The sequence below is a fragment of the Thermobia domestica genome, chromosome 6 (genome assembly GCF_964235325.1).
Source record: "Thermobia domestica chromosome 6, izTheDome1.hap1.1, whole genome shotgun sequence".
Lineage (NCBI taxonomy): Eukaryota > Metazoa > Arthropoda > Insecta > Zygentoma > Lepismatidae > Thermobia > Thermobia domestica.
In genome coordinates, this window is record NC_137459.1 from 247,796,300 (window position 1) to 247,812,667 (window position 16,368).

The window sequence follows — 16,368 nt, forward strand, 5'->3', positions numbered from 1 at the left end:
ATGGTAACATTGTCAAAAAGAAATAAAACTGAAAACAAACGCGTTTTTTGCACAGTTTTCCCACAATTTTAGGGCCCTCAAGGTGACCCCTAACAAACCTTAAAACAATCCTTTCCCAGAGTTTACAGTTTTCCTTTCTCTTGCGTCCCTTACGATTCTGTCGTTCTTCGGCTGCTTCGATTGTGTTCGTTTGGGAATAGAAACACCAAATATATCTCCGTAACAGAGCTTCCACTGTAACCGACTCTTGCACAACGAAGTTACACACACTTCGCGTCGGCTCCTCGTATCTATCAGTGTTTGCTTCACTGGCCATACACACAGCGGCACTCTCTATCGGTAGCGCTCTCTACCGCGCGATGTGTAACTTTGTTGTGCAAGAGTCGGTTGAAGTGGAAGCACTGTTACGGAGATATATTTAGTGTCTCTATTCCGAAATGGACACAATCGAGAGCAGCCGAAGGACGACAGAAGCAGAAGGGACGCAGGAGAAATGAAAATTGTAAACTTTGGCAAAGGATTGTTTGAAAGTTTGTTAGGGGTCACCTTGAGGGCCCTAAAATCGTGAGAAAACTGTGCGAAAAACGTTTGTTTTCAGTTTTATTTCTTTTTGACAATGTTACCATCACTTTCAGGCCCCGAAAAAATATATGTTGTACCTAAGGGTATAACAAATTTTTTAACCAAAAAATCAGCGACGTGTCCCCGCCCCACATTCTTTTCTACATTTTTTTTTTGAAATTTTCCACACGCAAAAAAATAAAGAAAATACGCATTGATGGTTTTGAAAAAATTGCACATTTACATCTAGATAATATCTACAATCTGTGAAAATTTCAAAATTTTTCGACCACCACCACCAAAATTAAAAAATATTCAATTTTGAGCATGTATGATACGATAATTCGGTAAGGGGAAGTGGTAGGGGGTCAATTTTTTTCAAGTAGTTTTAGGTCAAGGGTAACCTTTTGAGTCAATAGCGACCCACTTTGGATCAAGGGCTGATCAAAGACCCTTTAGGCTTTAAACATCCAATTGATTAAAAGTAACTAAAAATCAATCACAAAGATATTACTTTCTGTATGTAAGATGTATAGAGTGTACTTACTGGAGAAGCTGCAGCTGCCTATGTACATGATCATATTGATGCATATATTCCATCACTGTTTCCTGTTGACTGTATGCAAAATAGAAGAAAAACAGGTTTAATCTAGGGTATTTAATCTATATGTAACATCTATATGCTAGTGAGATTTTTTTCACACATAAAAATATGTGAAAAGATTTCTTCTCATTATGAACAATGATACATTAGACATTAAAGACAAAAATGAAAATTTATGAACTCTTCACTAAAGTGGTGTGGAGGTTTGAAGCTTGTACGACAAGATTTCTGACATAAGATCCTCGAGTATTATGTCGTATAATTCTAATTTTTAAACTGACGAACGTTTCGCTGAGTTTGTCGTCAGCTTCATCATCTGAGGTGGTTCAAAAATTAGAAATACACGGCGTAATATCCGAAAGCCTTTACGCGATGTTTCCAAAAGCGCAACAGACTGTAAATGAATTCAATAATAATTTTGTAAATTGCAGTAATGAAACAGCTGAAACTTGAATAAATCCTCACAGAAGAAAATAATCTCATGGTAGTTATCTAAGCCTTTACATTGCGTACTGATTTCTTCCTAGAAAACCGATAAATATTGAAGATGATTATGTTCCCTAAACTAGACCGGCCTTTAATAAAATGCAGTATTAAGTATCTATTATAGACCGTTCTACTTAACTGTTATATTCAATAGAATATTAGAATGCATTCTCATGAAACGATTCATTCATACCTACAGGATCGACCGACAACTCCTTCTAACTTACAGGGGGGCACGGTGGCTAAGTGGTAGAGCGTTCACCTCCGGTGCTTGGGGTCCTTGTTTCGATCCCAGCTCGCTCCGTGTGGACTTTGTGATGGACAAACACTGTGCTCGTGGGTTTTCTCGGGGCTCTCCCGTTTCCTCCTACTTTCTTCATTCCACCATTTTATTCATTTCTCATAATCACCGTCTCGTTTAGCCTAACCGGCATAACCGTAGGACATAGAACTTAAATATTTCATTTTTTCCTTTTAACTCACCAAGCAATTTTCATAGTTTAGATGAAAATAGCATCTTAATATTCTTGCTAAGTCTATCCAGCTTAAACTTCTAGTTACGCATATCTGTATCATATAATTTGTTTGTAAACAATCCCACTTACGTTGACATCAACGATGAGTTATAATATTATTTCATTTATGTCTGATGTCCGCATGAACAGGGGTGGCTTTTGGGGCTCTGGAGCCGAATATTTCAAGGGGGCCCTATGTTACGGATAGTTCCAGCGCATAAATTTTCTTTGCTGCCTTCCACATCCTCATAAGCTTATCAAAACACCGAGAACTATGCTGTAATATGTTAATGTGGTCCAAGTTTACAATAATTAGTTTAATTACATTCATTATTAACAGTTAAATGCTGATATACTGCAGCGTAACACACAAATACCAAATATAAGCCAAATGATCAACAGTCCCTGTAAAAACACTAATGGAGTAAAAGAGATTTGGAAAGCCTCTTAGATTTGCTCTAAGTAATGACAGAGGTATTTCAAAAGAATTATCACCATAAACTAATAATTTGGTTTGTAATAGAGGCCCAAAATAGCTCACACCCTCACAAAATAATGGTCGAAGAAGGAGTTAACTCCAGCGATATCGCGAGCGGAAAAAAAATAGCATGGGTCTGATGCCTATAGCATAATAAGTTGATTACTATATTTAAGTATTAAAGAGAGGGATTTTGGGGATTCCCCTGAGCCTGGGGGCCCCGGAGCCTGGGCTCCATTGGCTCCGCCCTTAATCCGCTCCTGCGCACGAGTCGATGTTATCACTATTACTTGCTATTCTACTAATGACTCATTTTCTACTACTAGCCACAAATGTTCGTCCGTTTCAGCATGTTGAATATCAAGACTTTCCCCGCAATTGACAGAATTCATACCTCTCGCGCAATCTCACATAAGCAGCAACAGAACTCAAACCATAATTTTCATACTTCCACATACAAGATCCAAAATGCGCCGAAATCGCTCACTTCTATCGTTAAGAATTCAGGATACTCAAATACCACCCTCCAACAATCGCATGCTTAGCAGTTGTATTGGATCAAATGATCCCTGATCATCCTTACTGATAAGTTTTTAAACTCCATTTTATACACTGGATTAACATTTTATGCTCATTTTTTTATAAATTTGTAAAACAAAATAATTTGCATAATTATTTAGCTTTAGTAAAGTACACATCTTGAATATGAATAAGAAATACAAAATATCAAACATGTAGTTGAAGTTTGCTAAAAGTTAAAGTGTAAATGCTTATTACAAGTTGTGTTTTATTCACCAATTACCCGCTTCGTTGGGTTAAATTAAGAAAACTTAGTAATATGATCCGTTAGTCAGTCACTTTTCACTATTACTAAAGCGCTCTCTGATATAGGTCATTTTGGATGTTTTTTATATTCCTTTTTCCTCCCCTTCCCCCATGTTGTATGACTAAGTTTAGATTTAAACGGCATGGGAAGTGTCACTGTTCATCATAGCGACCCCGGAAACTACGAAATCAGCACTAATACCGGTCATTTTTGGTGATTTTATATATATATATATATATATATATATATATATATATATATATATATATATATATCCTCCTACCCCATGTTTTAAGGCACGACATCGGAAGTATCACTGTTCATCTCAGTGACCCCGAAAGCCATAGATTCGACACTGACAGCGGTCATTTTCGATCAATTTTATATATCTTCTCCCTCCACCTCCCCAAGTTGCGGCGCTGAATTTGGATTTAAACGTGATCGGAAGTGCCAGTGTTCAACTCAGCGATCCAGAAAGCTATGGATTCGACACTAATATTGGTCGATTTCGATAATTTTTAAATGTTTCTTCCCATCCTCCTCCCCTCCTCTAAGTTGCACCGTTAAATTGGTATTAAAAAAAACATTCCAGGCCCGAACCTCAACTATTTTGAAAATTTAATTAAGATCGATTGGGTGGTTCAAGAGTGATGAAGTCACAAAGACAGTCACTTTCATCTTATTTTTGTTTTTTGCGTATATCTGCTTCCTCCCCCTCTCCGACGATGCATCGTCAAATTAAAATCATAAAAATCGTCCCAGACCAGAACCTCATTTATGATAAAATTTGATCGAAATCGGTAGGATGGTTCAAGATTTATTGTTTTAATTATTTTTATAACTCCACTCCTCCCCCATCCTTAACTTCTACCATCAAAGTGAAATGATAAAAACATTCCCAGAACCTCATCAACGTTAAAAATTTAAACAAAATCGGTCGGGTGCTTCAAGAGATTAGGAGTCACAAACATCGTCATTTTCAATTTTATAATATAGATTTCACATTTTATTTCCGTCACAGCTTCCGCCCCTTACCGTTGCTCGCTCTTCACGCCCCCCAAGTTGGGAACCACTGCTCTAGTGCAACCGGAAGTTGTAAAAAACTACTACCAGTTCCGGTTTGAATATCAATCTTCAGGTAACAAGAAAGGTAAGAGATAGCAAAATGTGGCCTTACAAGTAAACCTTACGTTTGGGTGAATCGAGTTGCTGACTGAGACATATATGAGAAAGTAGTACTAAATGTGGTCAGTATTTCAGTGAAGTTTTAGGTGCGAAGCTCCAGGGGTTTAGGAGATACAGCTACCAGAACATCACATGGAAGTACAGAATAGTCTTCATACAGTTGGAGGTAAAAGCTCTGTAAGACCCCTTGTAACGACAAAAGATGAATAACAAATATATGGGTACATATTAGGACTAGGAGGAAGTCATATAGTAAGGGTATACCTGACGGCGGCCATCTTGAAATCCGCCATTTTGAATTAAGGTTAAGTTTTTAAAATAGGAATAGGGTCATGTGATACATGATTTAAGGCGAAAATTTAATCAGAAGAACAATGGTGACTTTAATTTTGATTTACGCGCAATTGGTAAAAAGTTACAGGGAAATTAAATATTGTTGCTGCATATGTATTAGTCCTTTACCCCACCTTGTAAATTTTGTGTTAATGATAATAATTAAATAAAAAGCAGATGGATAAATATTAGGTCTATGGTAAGAGTTGCCTTGATGGCGGCCATGTTCAAATCAGCCATTTTGAATCAGACAAAAGTTTTAAACAAAACGCATAACAGTGACACCTTATTAATAGCAAATTTTACCACAACTCCAACGGTATATCCATTTTTGCTTTATCATTAACCAGCACAAAATTAAATGGATCGCTCCTTACGACTACTGCTTTGACGGAATTGTTAACGACAAATGTGTCAAGTGTAACTCGATTGCCTTTGTCAGGTGTGCTCACTGTGAGCAGAGCATTTGTGCAAGTCATGCACTCTTTTCTGAACTACATATTGATTGTACTAATTGAGGACTTTTCTGGAAGAAAGACCCAAGTTCAATTATGACTCAATTCCACTTTGGTCATTTTTCCTTAAATTAGCAACTTGTTTATGCGATAACAAATGCTGGTTAATGATAAAGCAAAAATGGTTATACCGTTCGATTTATGGTAAAATTTGCTATTAATAAGGTGTCACTGTTATGCGTTTTGTTTAAAACTTTTGTCTGATTCAAAATGGCTGATTTGAACATGGCCGCCATCAAGGCAACTCTTACCATAGACCTAATATTTATCCATCTGCTTTTTATTTAATTATTATCATTAACACAAAATTTACAAGGTGGGGTAAAGGACTAATACATATGCTGCAACAATATTTAATTTCCCTGTAACTTTTTACCAATTGTGCGTAACTCAAAATTAACGTGACCATTGTTCTTCTGATTAAATTTGCGCCTTAAATCATGTATCACATGACCCTATTCCTATTTTAAAAACTTAACCTTAATTCAAAATGGCGGATTTCAAGATGGCCGCCGTCAGGTATACCCTTACTATATGACTTCCTCCTAGTCCTAATATGTACCCATATATTTGTTATTCACCTTTTGTCGTTACAAGAGGTCTTACAGAGCTTTTACCTCCAACTGTATGAAGACTATTCTGTATTTCCATGTGATGTTTTGGTAGCTGTATCTCCTAAACCCCTGGAGCTTCGCACCTAAAACTTCACTGAAATACTGACCACATTTAGTACTACTTTCTCATATGTGTCTCAGTCAGCAACTCGATTCACCCAAACGTAAGGTTTACTTGTTAGATATCACTTTAGCATAGAAAGAGTAAGTTCTACCTCTGACTTATCTCTTTATTACAACTGAAAAGTTATAGATCTACTACGTCTAGTATCAGTATTGAGTTCGCATAGTTTGGAAGTTTACCAAACTTTCAGGCATTTTGTAAAGTGGTTAGCAAATCAACATGACCGTTGTGTTAAGTTGGGTTGCATATAATACACTTAAAGATCACCAATGAAATATCAGTTCGAAAATCAATAAAGATAGACAGCTCTGGATTGAATACAGAACACTCAAGTAACAAATATTCTAAATGCACTTGTTTTATTTGTAGAATCTGCTACAGGAAAACAAAGGCCAAAAATGTAAATAGTAATGTAAAATAAAAATGTAAAAAGTCAAAAAACCGTTTTTTAAATAATGCGACTTTTTGTAGAAGAAACTCCGTCCCGGCTTTTTTGAATCTCTAATCTCAGTTAACAGAAACATGCAAGGTAAGATCAAATTAGCAAGAAGAGTATATCAATACATGGTGGTTAGTGACTCTCATTATTTTAGTTTATATTTGATGCTTATTCACCAATAATGGAACTTAAAACAGTTAAATTATTATATTACTAGCTGAATGGGGAGAATAGGTGTATTGAAAATATCTGAATCCCCTTTTCCTGTATGAAAGTGTAATGATAAAATACACAAGATACTGTACTTTTCGCCTAAATATCGAAATACCCCACAGAAAGCCCCTTTAATCAAACTGAATTGATTTAAAAGCTTGATGCGAATACCAAATATCTTCCAAAAGTCATTTCAAATGGGTCAGCCGTTTTTCCGACCTTAAAACTATGAATTCGGTACCAATCTAGTCACTTCTGATATTTTATTTTTCACCCCTCCCCATTCTGCCGATGGGGCTAAGCTTGGACTTAAACAGCATTGGGTGTGTCACTATTCATTTCAGTAATATCGAAAACTATGGAGTGCATTGGTCATTTTAGACTAATATAGCTCATTTTGGATTATCTTTACATGTCTCCCCTTCCAATCCCCACTCCTTGGGATGCATTACTTCCACAATACTTTTTTAGATGGCAAGTTATATGTATACCGCGTTTGGTTGAATTTTTTCCAGGCGTTCCAGACTTATGAGTCATACATACACATTCAAATCTACATTATATAGATGTACGAGAAACGCTTTTGGTGTTGCTCCTGTCAGTAAATAATAAATGATGAGCAACGCATTGGGCGTTGTCCCTGTGGATTCCCATGTCCGTTCTTGCCTAAGCTTGGGCACCTCAGCGATCCCGAAAACTATCGGCTCGACACTGATCTCGGTGACTCGAGACATTTTATTTTTCACTCACTCTTATTCCCCCGTGACGATAGGATCTCAACTTGGACTTTAATGCTATCTGGAGTGTGACTATTCATCTTAGCGATTCCTTAAACTATGGTTTCGACAATAATATAGGTCGTTTTCGATTATTTTAATGTTTCACCTTCTTTGTAACTCTAGGGTGCTAATTAGGGCTAAGCGTGGACTTAAACGGCATTGGATCTGTCACTATTTGTCCCAGTGACTGCAAAATCTACGAATTCAACACGTATCTGTCGTGTTCGATCATTTTTATATCTCACTTCCCCACTGGACGTGCTAAGTGGTTTTACTTCCACTGTGGTCAGAAGTTGGACATAAAGAGTATCATAACTTTCACCGATGAACTTAGGGAACCCAAAACCTATGAATTTGACACTAATATCAGTCGATTTTGATTATTTTTACGTGTCACCCTTTCTCCTTAGGAATGCTAATGCAGGTTACATTTAGACTTAAACGGCATCGGAGCTGTTGCTATTCATCTCAGCGACCACAAAACTATAGATTCGGCACTAATATTGACGTTTTCGATTATTTTATGTCACCCTCTCTTATTTCGCTGGGGGATAAACTTGAACTTTGGACCTGTCACCAATGAACTTAGGGACCCTGAAAACTGTGGATTTGACACTAACATCGATTGTTTTCGATTATTTTTACGTCACCATTCCCCTTCCGAGGGGTGATAATTTGGGGATGAACTTGGCTAAACAACATGGAGAGTGTCACTATTCATTTCAGCGACACCTAAAAATATGAATTCGACACTAATATTGGTATTTTCGATCAATTTTATGTCACTCCTCTCACTTCCGATGTGCCAAAAGGTTCTAACTCCCACAGTATTATTTTCCGTATTGTAAGTAATACGTGTACCAAGTTTGGTTAAAATTGCTCCAGGCGTTCCACAGTTATGCCGGAACATACATTCATTTTTAAATACGGTAGTACGATATATACTAATATTGAATGACTTGCCATGTTTTAGACTTCTTACCTATGAAGCAGACGACACTTCTCTTCGTATTCTGCTCGAAGTTGTGCCATTTCCGACCTAAGAAGGGCAAGACTAGTTCGTGTGTCAGCTAATGACATTCGTAATTCTCGGTTTTCAATAGCGGTTTCGTCTAAACGCTTTCTGGCTTCTTCTCGACGATCATTGTCAGGGCTCCCTTCGCCATGATTTGTATTACGACCTCGACTCAATAAGCTGTTCACCTGGAAGAAGAAAGATTAACATTGTTAACGAGGAAGAGGTATTTCACGTTAGATTTAGAAATACATACTATGTAGATTCTTCTATTGTCTTTACACTTTCCACTCAGTTCTCTTTGAAAAGCTTTGTATTTTGATTCATAGATGTTACTAAATCAAATTGATGCGATTTTTCTTCGACCAATCAAGTTTTTTTTTCCTCTAGTCAAAATATAATAATTTCCAATGGACAGGTGCAAAAATATGGCCTTAGAAGAGTGGTATAGGTGGCCATTTTTTAACAAGACTATACAAACTTTTTTAAAAGAAAAAACTGAACACATAAAGGAGATTAATTTAATAATACCATCAGGACAATTTATTTTTACTCGTGTAATCAATGGTTTCATCGATGACACCACATATTACTCAACCTTGTAAGTAAAAACTCTGAAAATTGCGAAACAATTACAATTAGGAATTTATATTATAAAATTGAAAATGACTATGTTTGTGACTTGAACCGCCAGACCGATCTCGATCAAATTTTTGACATAGATGCAAGGGAATATATATATATATATATACACGAAAGTAAAAACTTTTGAACAACCCGACCGATCTCGCCAAATTTTCAGCATAGATGAGTTTCGGGCCTGTTATGATTTTTATCATTTTACTTTAACGGTACAACTTAGGGGGAGAAGGGATATATATATATATATATATATATATATATATATATATATATATATATATATATATATATATATATATATATATATATAGGGGAAACTGTTGTACCATGGAACACTTTTTGCGTTTTCCAAGATATAATCTTACCAACAGTTATTTATGCAATTCTATTGCAGCGCATTTAAACTTGGATGTTTTCTGAATGAAATCGTGTCATTATTTAAGTTTTTATTTCCGTTCTTCGTGATGTTTTTAAGCTTTCAAAAATTCTCAAGAAAGTGTTCCATGGTACAAATACTCATGTACCTTGGAACACAGCCTCATGTACCTTGAAACATATATTTCTAATATGGTAATTAACAGAAATAAAGTCACAAATAATTATTCTAAGATTTATTTTGTATATCCAGATTTGTTTTTTTTGATATACAGAAGCGTGTGAAAGAAAAGAATGGAAATTTTAATACTTACTCTAATCAGGCTTTTACCTTCATATTGAACCTAATATTAATCCGAAGGTTAACTTTATTTATTTATTGAAAAATTCGTAAGCTTAGCAACAACTAAAGTATGAAAAGGACACAATAACAATATTCTATTTGTTAGTCTATTCTTAAAATCCTTAAGAAAAAAAAACAAAGAATAAAGGCTCTAAAACAGTTACAAAATTGATCATATGTTGAGCATACTATTTTCTAATTCTTTCCACGTAAAGTAGACAGGCCTATCAGAAGATAACATATGGAATTACTAAATTAGGAAATATTGACTTATTCGTGGAAACGGTCTCGGCCTGCGTGATCTATTACTTATGTACCTCAATGTTGCTCAATTATACGAACCAAATCCACTTGAAACCACAATTGTTCAGACATTCTACTGGAGCCTATTGGCCGAACGGGTGGTGGCAGTTCCACTATAATATCAGACGCATTCACTTCAGACTGTCCTGCAAACTCTTCATAAAATTTATTTGCAGTACCTGAAATATGATTAAATAACTTGATTTTAAATTCGTTGTAATTAGATTCAACTGAACAAATCTTTCCTGCATAAAATTCAATGCTTCGTTTTTTCTTAAACTGCACCAACACATAGTCAATCCGGATTGACATTATGGCTTCAATGCTTTCGTCTAATTCAACTTCTGTGTTCATCAGTTCTGCAAGCATAACATCACTATCATAATTTTCATACAGGCTTATGTTCTCAGATTCTTCATCAGATGTTTCGAAACTAATTTTTCTATTGGATTTGTTCTTTCCTTTTCTTTGCTGTTCTTGCTTCTTATTTCCTTTCTGTGTGGCTCTGTGCTCTTTCTTATCTTCCAATTCTTGCTTTGCAAGTGTGTTTCTTACTACTCTACTTTTACCTGTGACACTCTTTCTTCGACATTTTGTACTTTACGGAGTTTGTGCTTTCTGGTTTGAATGCACTTCCTCTTTAAAGACTGATGTAGAAGGCAAAACTTGCACGAGTTGCACAATTGTTTCGTTTCGTCCATACAACAGAGTGTTGTCCTTTTCACATATATCATTTAGATGACAATCCGGCCGGTGGTCTGTTAGTGAAGCTGGTAAAAAGTCTAACTCCAAGAAAATGATTGTATCTATAGGATAAATCCCTGAACAGCGAAAACCACTGGTGATATTTGATAAGCTGAAGGCACGTGCGGATAAATAATTCCCAACACTTCGACCACAGCATAAATATCAAAATGTTTCCCCGGATTATTATGTAAACATTCTTCCACAGCTTGGTTATAAAAAGCATTTAAAAGGACCGTAAACAGCCACATCCAGTGGTTGTAGTCCTGAAGTATGCGAGTGTGGAGTCAGCATGACAACTCCAGCTTCAGCAGTCATCTCAACAGCCTCGACAGATAAGTGCGTTTCATGGTTATCGATGTGGCCATTGGTCACATTTGTTATGTATGTAGTTAATCTCTCCCGTCCGTCCTCACATTTCACACTATACTCAAATGTTTCTTCCTCTGACTGTCTAAAATATTTCAGATGTCGGGTTAAAATAGCTAAAGACACTTGGTAAACTTTGCAAACTTCACGAATGGAAATACGCTTCCCAGGCTCGAAAATGACTGCTTTAATTGTGTTCTTGATTGAATTTGGGTTAATGGCAAGCCTTTTCTTCTCTATCTTGCCTCTTGGCATTTCGATTCCTACAACGATAATAAAAGAATGTTCAAAAATACACTTGACAATGAGTTCATGTACCTTGGAACATGTTCCAAGGTACAAGATGTGTTTCTGTTTCATGGTACAAGAGGCTGTAGACAATTACTAAAATGCCGCAATAATGATAACGCTACATTCAGCGTAGAAAAACAAGTCACAAAAATGCTCACCTAATCCCCCTGAACTAATAGGTTATTACAGATTAAACAAACAACAAAGAGTAATGGCACTAAAAAACAATATTTCAATTTCTAAATAGTTCGTTTTATCCCTGAAAAAAAGTTTTTCACTTTCATAAATCGCATATGCTTCTGAGCACAACGAAAGCCATGTTGGGAATGTCTGACAATGTCAAAGCATCATATAGTTCATTGAATCACCACAAGATAGTATAGCAACTCAGAAACATGCGAGTGTTCCAAGGTACATTATGCTCAAGGTACAACGGTTTCCCCTATATATATATATATATATATATATATATATATATATAAATGAAAGAAATTGTCTTTCTGACTTTATCACTCTTCAACCACCCTCCCGATCTCAATGAAATTTTCATCATAGATGAGGTTCAGGCTTGGGATGGCTTTGTCATATCACTTTGAAGGTGGATCTTAGAGGAGTAAAGAGGGAGAGGAACATTTATAAATGATCGAAAATGACCGATATTAGTGTCGAATCTATAGTTTTCGGGGTCGCTGAGATGGACAGTGATAGTTCTGATCCCGTTTGAAACTAAATTCAGCTCCGCAACTTGGGGGAGGTGGAGATATATAAAAAATGATCGAAAATACCAATATTAGTGTCAAATCCATAGTCTTCGGGGTCGCTGAGATGGACAGTTACACTTCCGATCCCATTTGCATCCTATTCAGACCCGCAACTTGAGGAAGAGTAAAGAAAATACATAAAACTTATAAAAAAAATACCCATATTAGTGTTGAATCCATAGTTGTCGGGGTCGCTAAGATGAACGGTGGCACGTCCGATGCCGTGCCCCTCAACATGGTTGACAGAGATATTATATACAGGGCTACCCAGACCTTCACTCATCCTTCTGAATGTTTACATGACGAATGAATTTTGCCATATTGTTTGGTTATTAGTGCCGCGGTGGCTCAATGGTAGAGCGTTCACCTCTGGTGCTTGGGGTCCCGGGTTCGATCCCAGCCCCCGCCAAGTGAACTTTGTGGTGGACAAACACCGTGGTCGTGGGTTTTCTCGGGGTTCTCCCGTTTCCACCCACTATCTTCATTCCACCATTTCATTCATTACTCATCATCACCGTCTCCTTTAGCATAACCGTGGGACGTAAAACTCAAAGATTTAATTTAATTTCATTTCATTTTTGGTTATTAGTGAAATGTTTATTCATGAAATCTGATAAATATTTGAGAAAATTGTGAGAAAAGAACTCATTCCATGCAGTAAATTACACCTTCTGTATTTTTCCAGGCGAATGATTCATACTACGGTGTAGGCTTGTTAATAAAATATTTATATATAAAAAATAAATGAAGTCGTTACAGTTGTTTTTGAGAAAATTTAATTATTTTAAATTGTTATCCTTCTGTAAACTACAGATATCGAAAACCTATTTTACGATATGTTGTGGGTCATGAAACTTAAATTCATTGAAATCTCGAATACGATTTTTATCATTATCACCAAACTTTCTTCTTTCGACGCTCAAATGTGAAAATGAAATGAAATGAAAGCTTTAAATGTACGTCCCACGATTATGCCGGTTAGGCTTAAGAAGACGGTAATGATAAGAAATTATTGAATGGGTGGAATGAAGAAAGTAGGACGGAACGGAACAACCCCGACAAAACCCACGGATATGGTGTTTGTCCACCACAAAGTCCCCTAGGCACGATCTGGGATCAAACCATGAGGTGAACGCTTTACCACTGAGCAATCGCGACCCCGAATGTGAAAATGAATAGGTCCACACCGACACGTAAGGCGATAATCTGTCATTCCAAAAAAAAAAAAAAAAAAATAATAATAAGTTATGTTTAATGTGTTATCGTGCTAGAAAGAGAAATAGCTTATACCTGTTGTATTCTGTTAATATCAGTTGTTCACGCTAGTGTATATTTTAGACGAATGGTATGATTATCAACAAGAAATTGTTTATCTTAATGCTTTTATATTTACCGAATGATTTTGACGTGCTAATTACGAATCTGGTATTAGTTTTCCTCAAATGTCGATTGTTTGGAAGGAATTTTACAAAATCGTCTTTGTTCAAGAACGCCATTTTAGAGGAATAATTTCAGCCTTTTCTTCGGCTGTCAATAGGTGGCAACACAGAGCAAACTCTTGTGGAGTAATTAGCAAGTTCCCTTTCGTAACATATGCGTTCTATGATTACAAATTTTGAATACAGCATTTATTTTGAATGAAAATAACTGTCTAGAAAAATACAATTTATTTTTTCCCCTTACGTTTACAAAAAGAATTACTTAAGTAAAGTCAATAAATTTCTATATGACTCCACTTGGATAGCCAGCTGCATACAGTATTGAGTAACTATAGTGGTAACTATATTATATCAGTGGCATTTGATTTAATTTCACTAGGTGCTGTGTGGAAGATAAAATGTCTACAAGTAGGCGTTGTAAAATGTCAGCAGACTCATTTTGTTATGATTGTGGGTGTTACATAAACCCCAAACAACTTAAACCAGGGATGCAGGTAAGTAACAAAATTTTACTCGCCCAAGAAAAAAGCTACTAGCCTACATCCCACAATAGAAATCATTTACTTACCTTGGGTATGATATTAAATACTCGCCCGCACCGATAAATCACTCGCCCCGGGCGAGTGGGCGAGTGGTTATTTGCATTCCTGACTTAAACATAACATTGTGCTTGGAACAATGTTCTGTGTTGCATATGAAGCTTACTTTCGAGTGCCCGTAGGTGATCAAGACAAACATTGGACTCCGCATGTGGGTTGCGGTAGTTGCCGCTCTACATTAGAAGGTTGGTTACGGGGAACCAGGAAGTGTATGTCATCTGCTATTCCTCGAATTTGGAGAGAGCCTACTAATCACCATAATGACTGCTACTTCTGTTCAATTGACGTGACACACTATAAAAACAGAAAGAATAGCAAAAAGAAATAGAACATACCAATTTACCTCTATCCATTGCTTCAGTTCCACACAGTTACGAACTTCCTGTACCCAACCCACCAGATATATTGTCATCGGAAAAAAAGCCAGAGGAATCTTCCGATCTGGATATTAGTTTTTCGCATGAAACCAAGAAAAAGGAGCCACATTGCTTAATCAGCAAGAACTTGATGACTTGATTTGATATTCCTCGAATTTGGAGAGAGCCTACTAATCACCATAATGACTGCTACTTCTGTTCAATTGACGTGATACACTATAAAAACAGAAAGAATAGGGGAAAAATATAGAACACCCCAGTTTACCTCTATCCATTGCTCCAGTTCCACACAGTTACGAACTTCCTGTACCCAACCCACCAGATACATTGTCATCGGAAAAAGAGCCAGAGGAATCTTCCGATCTGGATATTAGTTTTTCGCATGAAACCAAGAAAAAGGAGCCACATTGCTTAATCAGCAAGAACTTGATGACTTGATTTGATATTCCTCGAATTTGGAGAGAGCCTACTAATCACCATAATGACTGCTACTTCTGTTCAATTGACGTGATACACTATAAAAACAGAAAGAATAGGGAAAAAATATAGAACACCCCAGTTTACCTCCATACATTGCTCCAGTTCCACACAGTTACGAACTTCCTGTACCCAACCCACCAGATACATTGTCATCGGAAAAAGAGCCAGAGGAATCTTCCGATCTTGATATTAGTTTTTCGCATGAAACCAGGAAAAAGGAACCACATTGCTTAATCAGCAAGAACTTGATGACTTGATAAGAGATTTAGATCTTCTCAAATCAAAGGCAGAACTTCTTGCTTCACGTTTAAATGAGTGGAATTTTCTCCTTCCAACATGTAAAATATCAAAATAATGGAAAAGGCATAAGACTTTTTCACAATTCTTCAAAATGGAAGGAAGTTTGTGTTATTGTCATGACGTTAGTGGTCTATTTGAAGCTATCGGTTTCCCACATCAACCAGAGGAGTGGCGTCTTTTCATAAACAGTTCATCTAGAAGTTTTGTGCAGTTCTTCTGCACAATGGAAATGTGAATCCTGTACCAGTTGCACACTCAGTCCTCATGAAGGAAGACTACGAAAACGTAAAATTATTGTTGGAAAAGATTGAGAACCAAAAATATAAATGGGATATTTGTGGAGATTTTAAGATGATCGGTTTTCTTCTAGGTTTGCGGAGTGGCAATACTAAATATTCGTGTTTTCTTTGCCTTTGGGATAGCAGAGCTACTGACCGTCATTATACACTCAAGGTGTGGCCAGAAAGGAAACATTTACTTTCTGGTACTTACAATGTCATACATGAACCTTCAGTTGAAAGAGAAAAAATCTTACTGCCACCACTCCAGATAAAATTAGGACTTGTAAAACAGTTTGTTAGAGCATTAGATCCACATTCTGCAGCTCTTTCTTACACAAGACAAATGTTTCCACAGTTTCAGCTAAAATCACAGCTGG

General features: G+C 36.5%; 1 protein-coding gene across 1 annotated transcript in view; it reads right to left on the minus strand.

The window, feature by feature from the left end:
* LOC145688467 (ras and EF-hand domain-containing protein-like) overlaps positions 1-16,368 on the minus strand; it is a 261,492-nt gene that overhangs the window by 77,349 nt on the left and 167,775 nt on the right. Inside the window, exons 4-5 of the mRNA XM_081762733.1 lie at positions 8,655-8,875; positions 1,109-1,177 (exon numbers count right to left, since the gene is read on the minus strand). Of these exons, the coding sequence (XP_081618859.1) occupies positions 1,109-1,177; positions 8,655-8,875 (290 nt within the window). The remainder of the gene's footprint in view (positions 1-1,108; positions 1,178-8,654; positions 8,876-16,368) is intronic.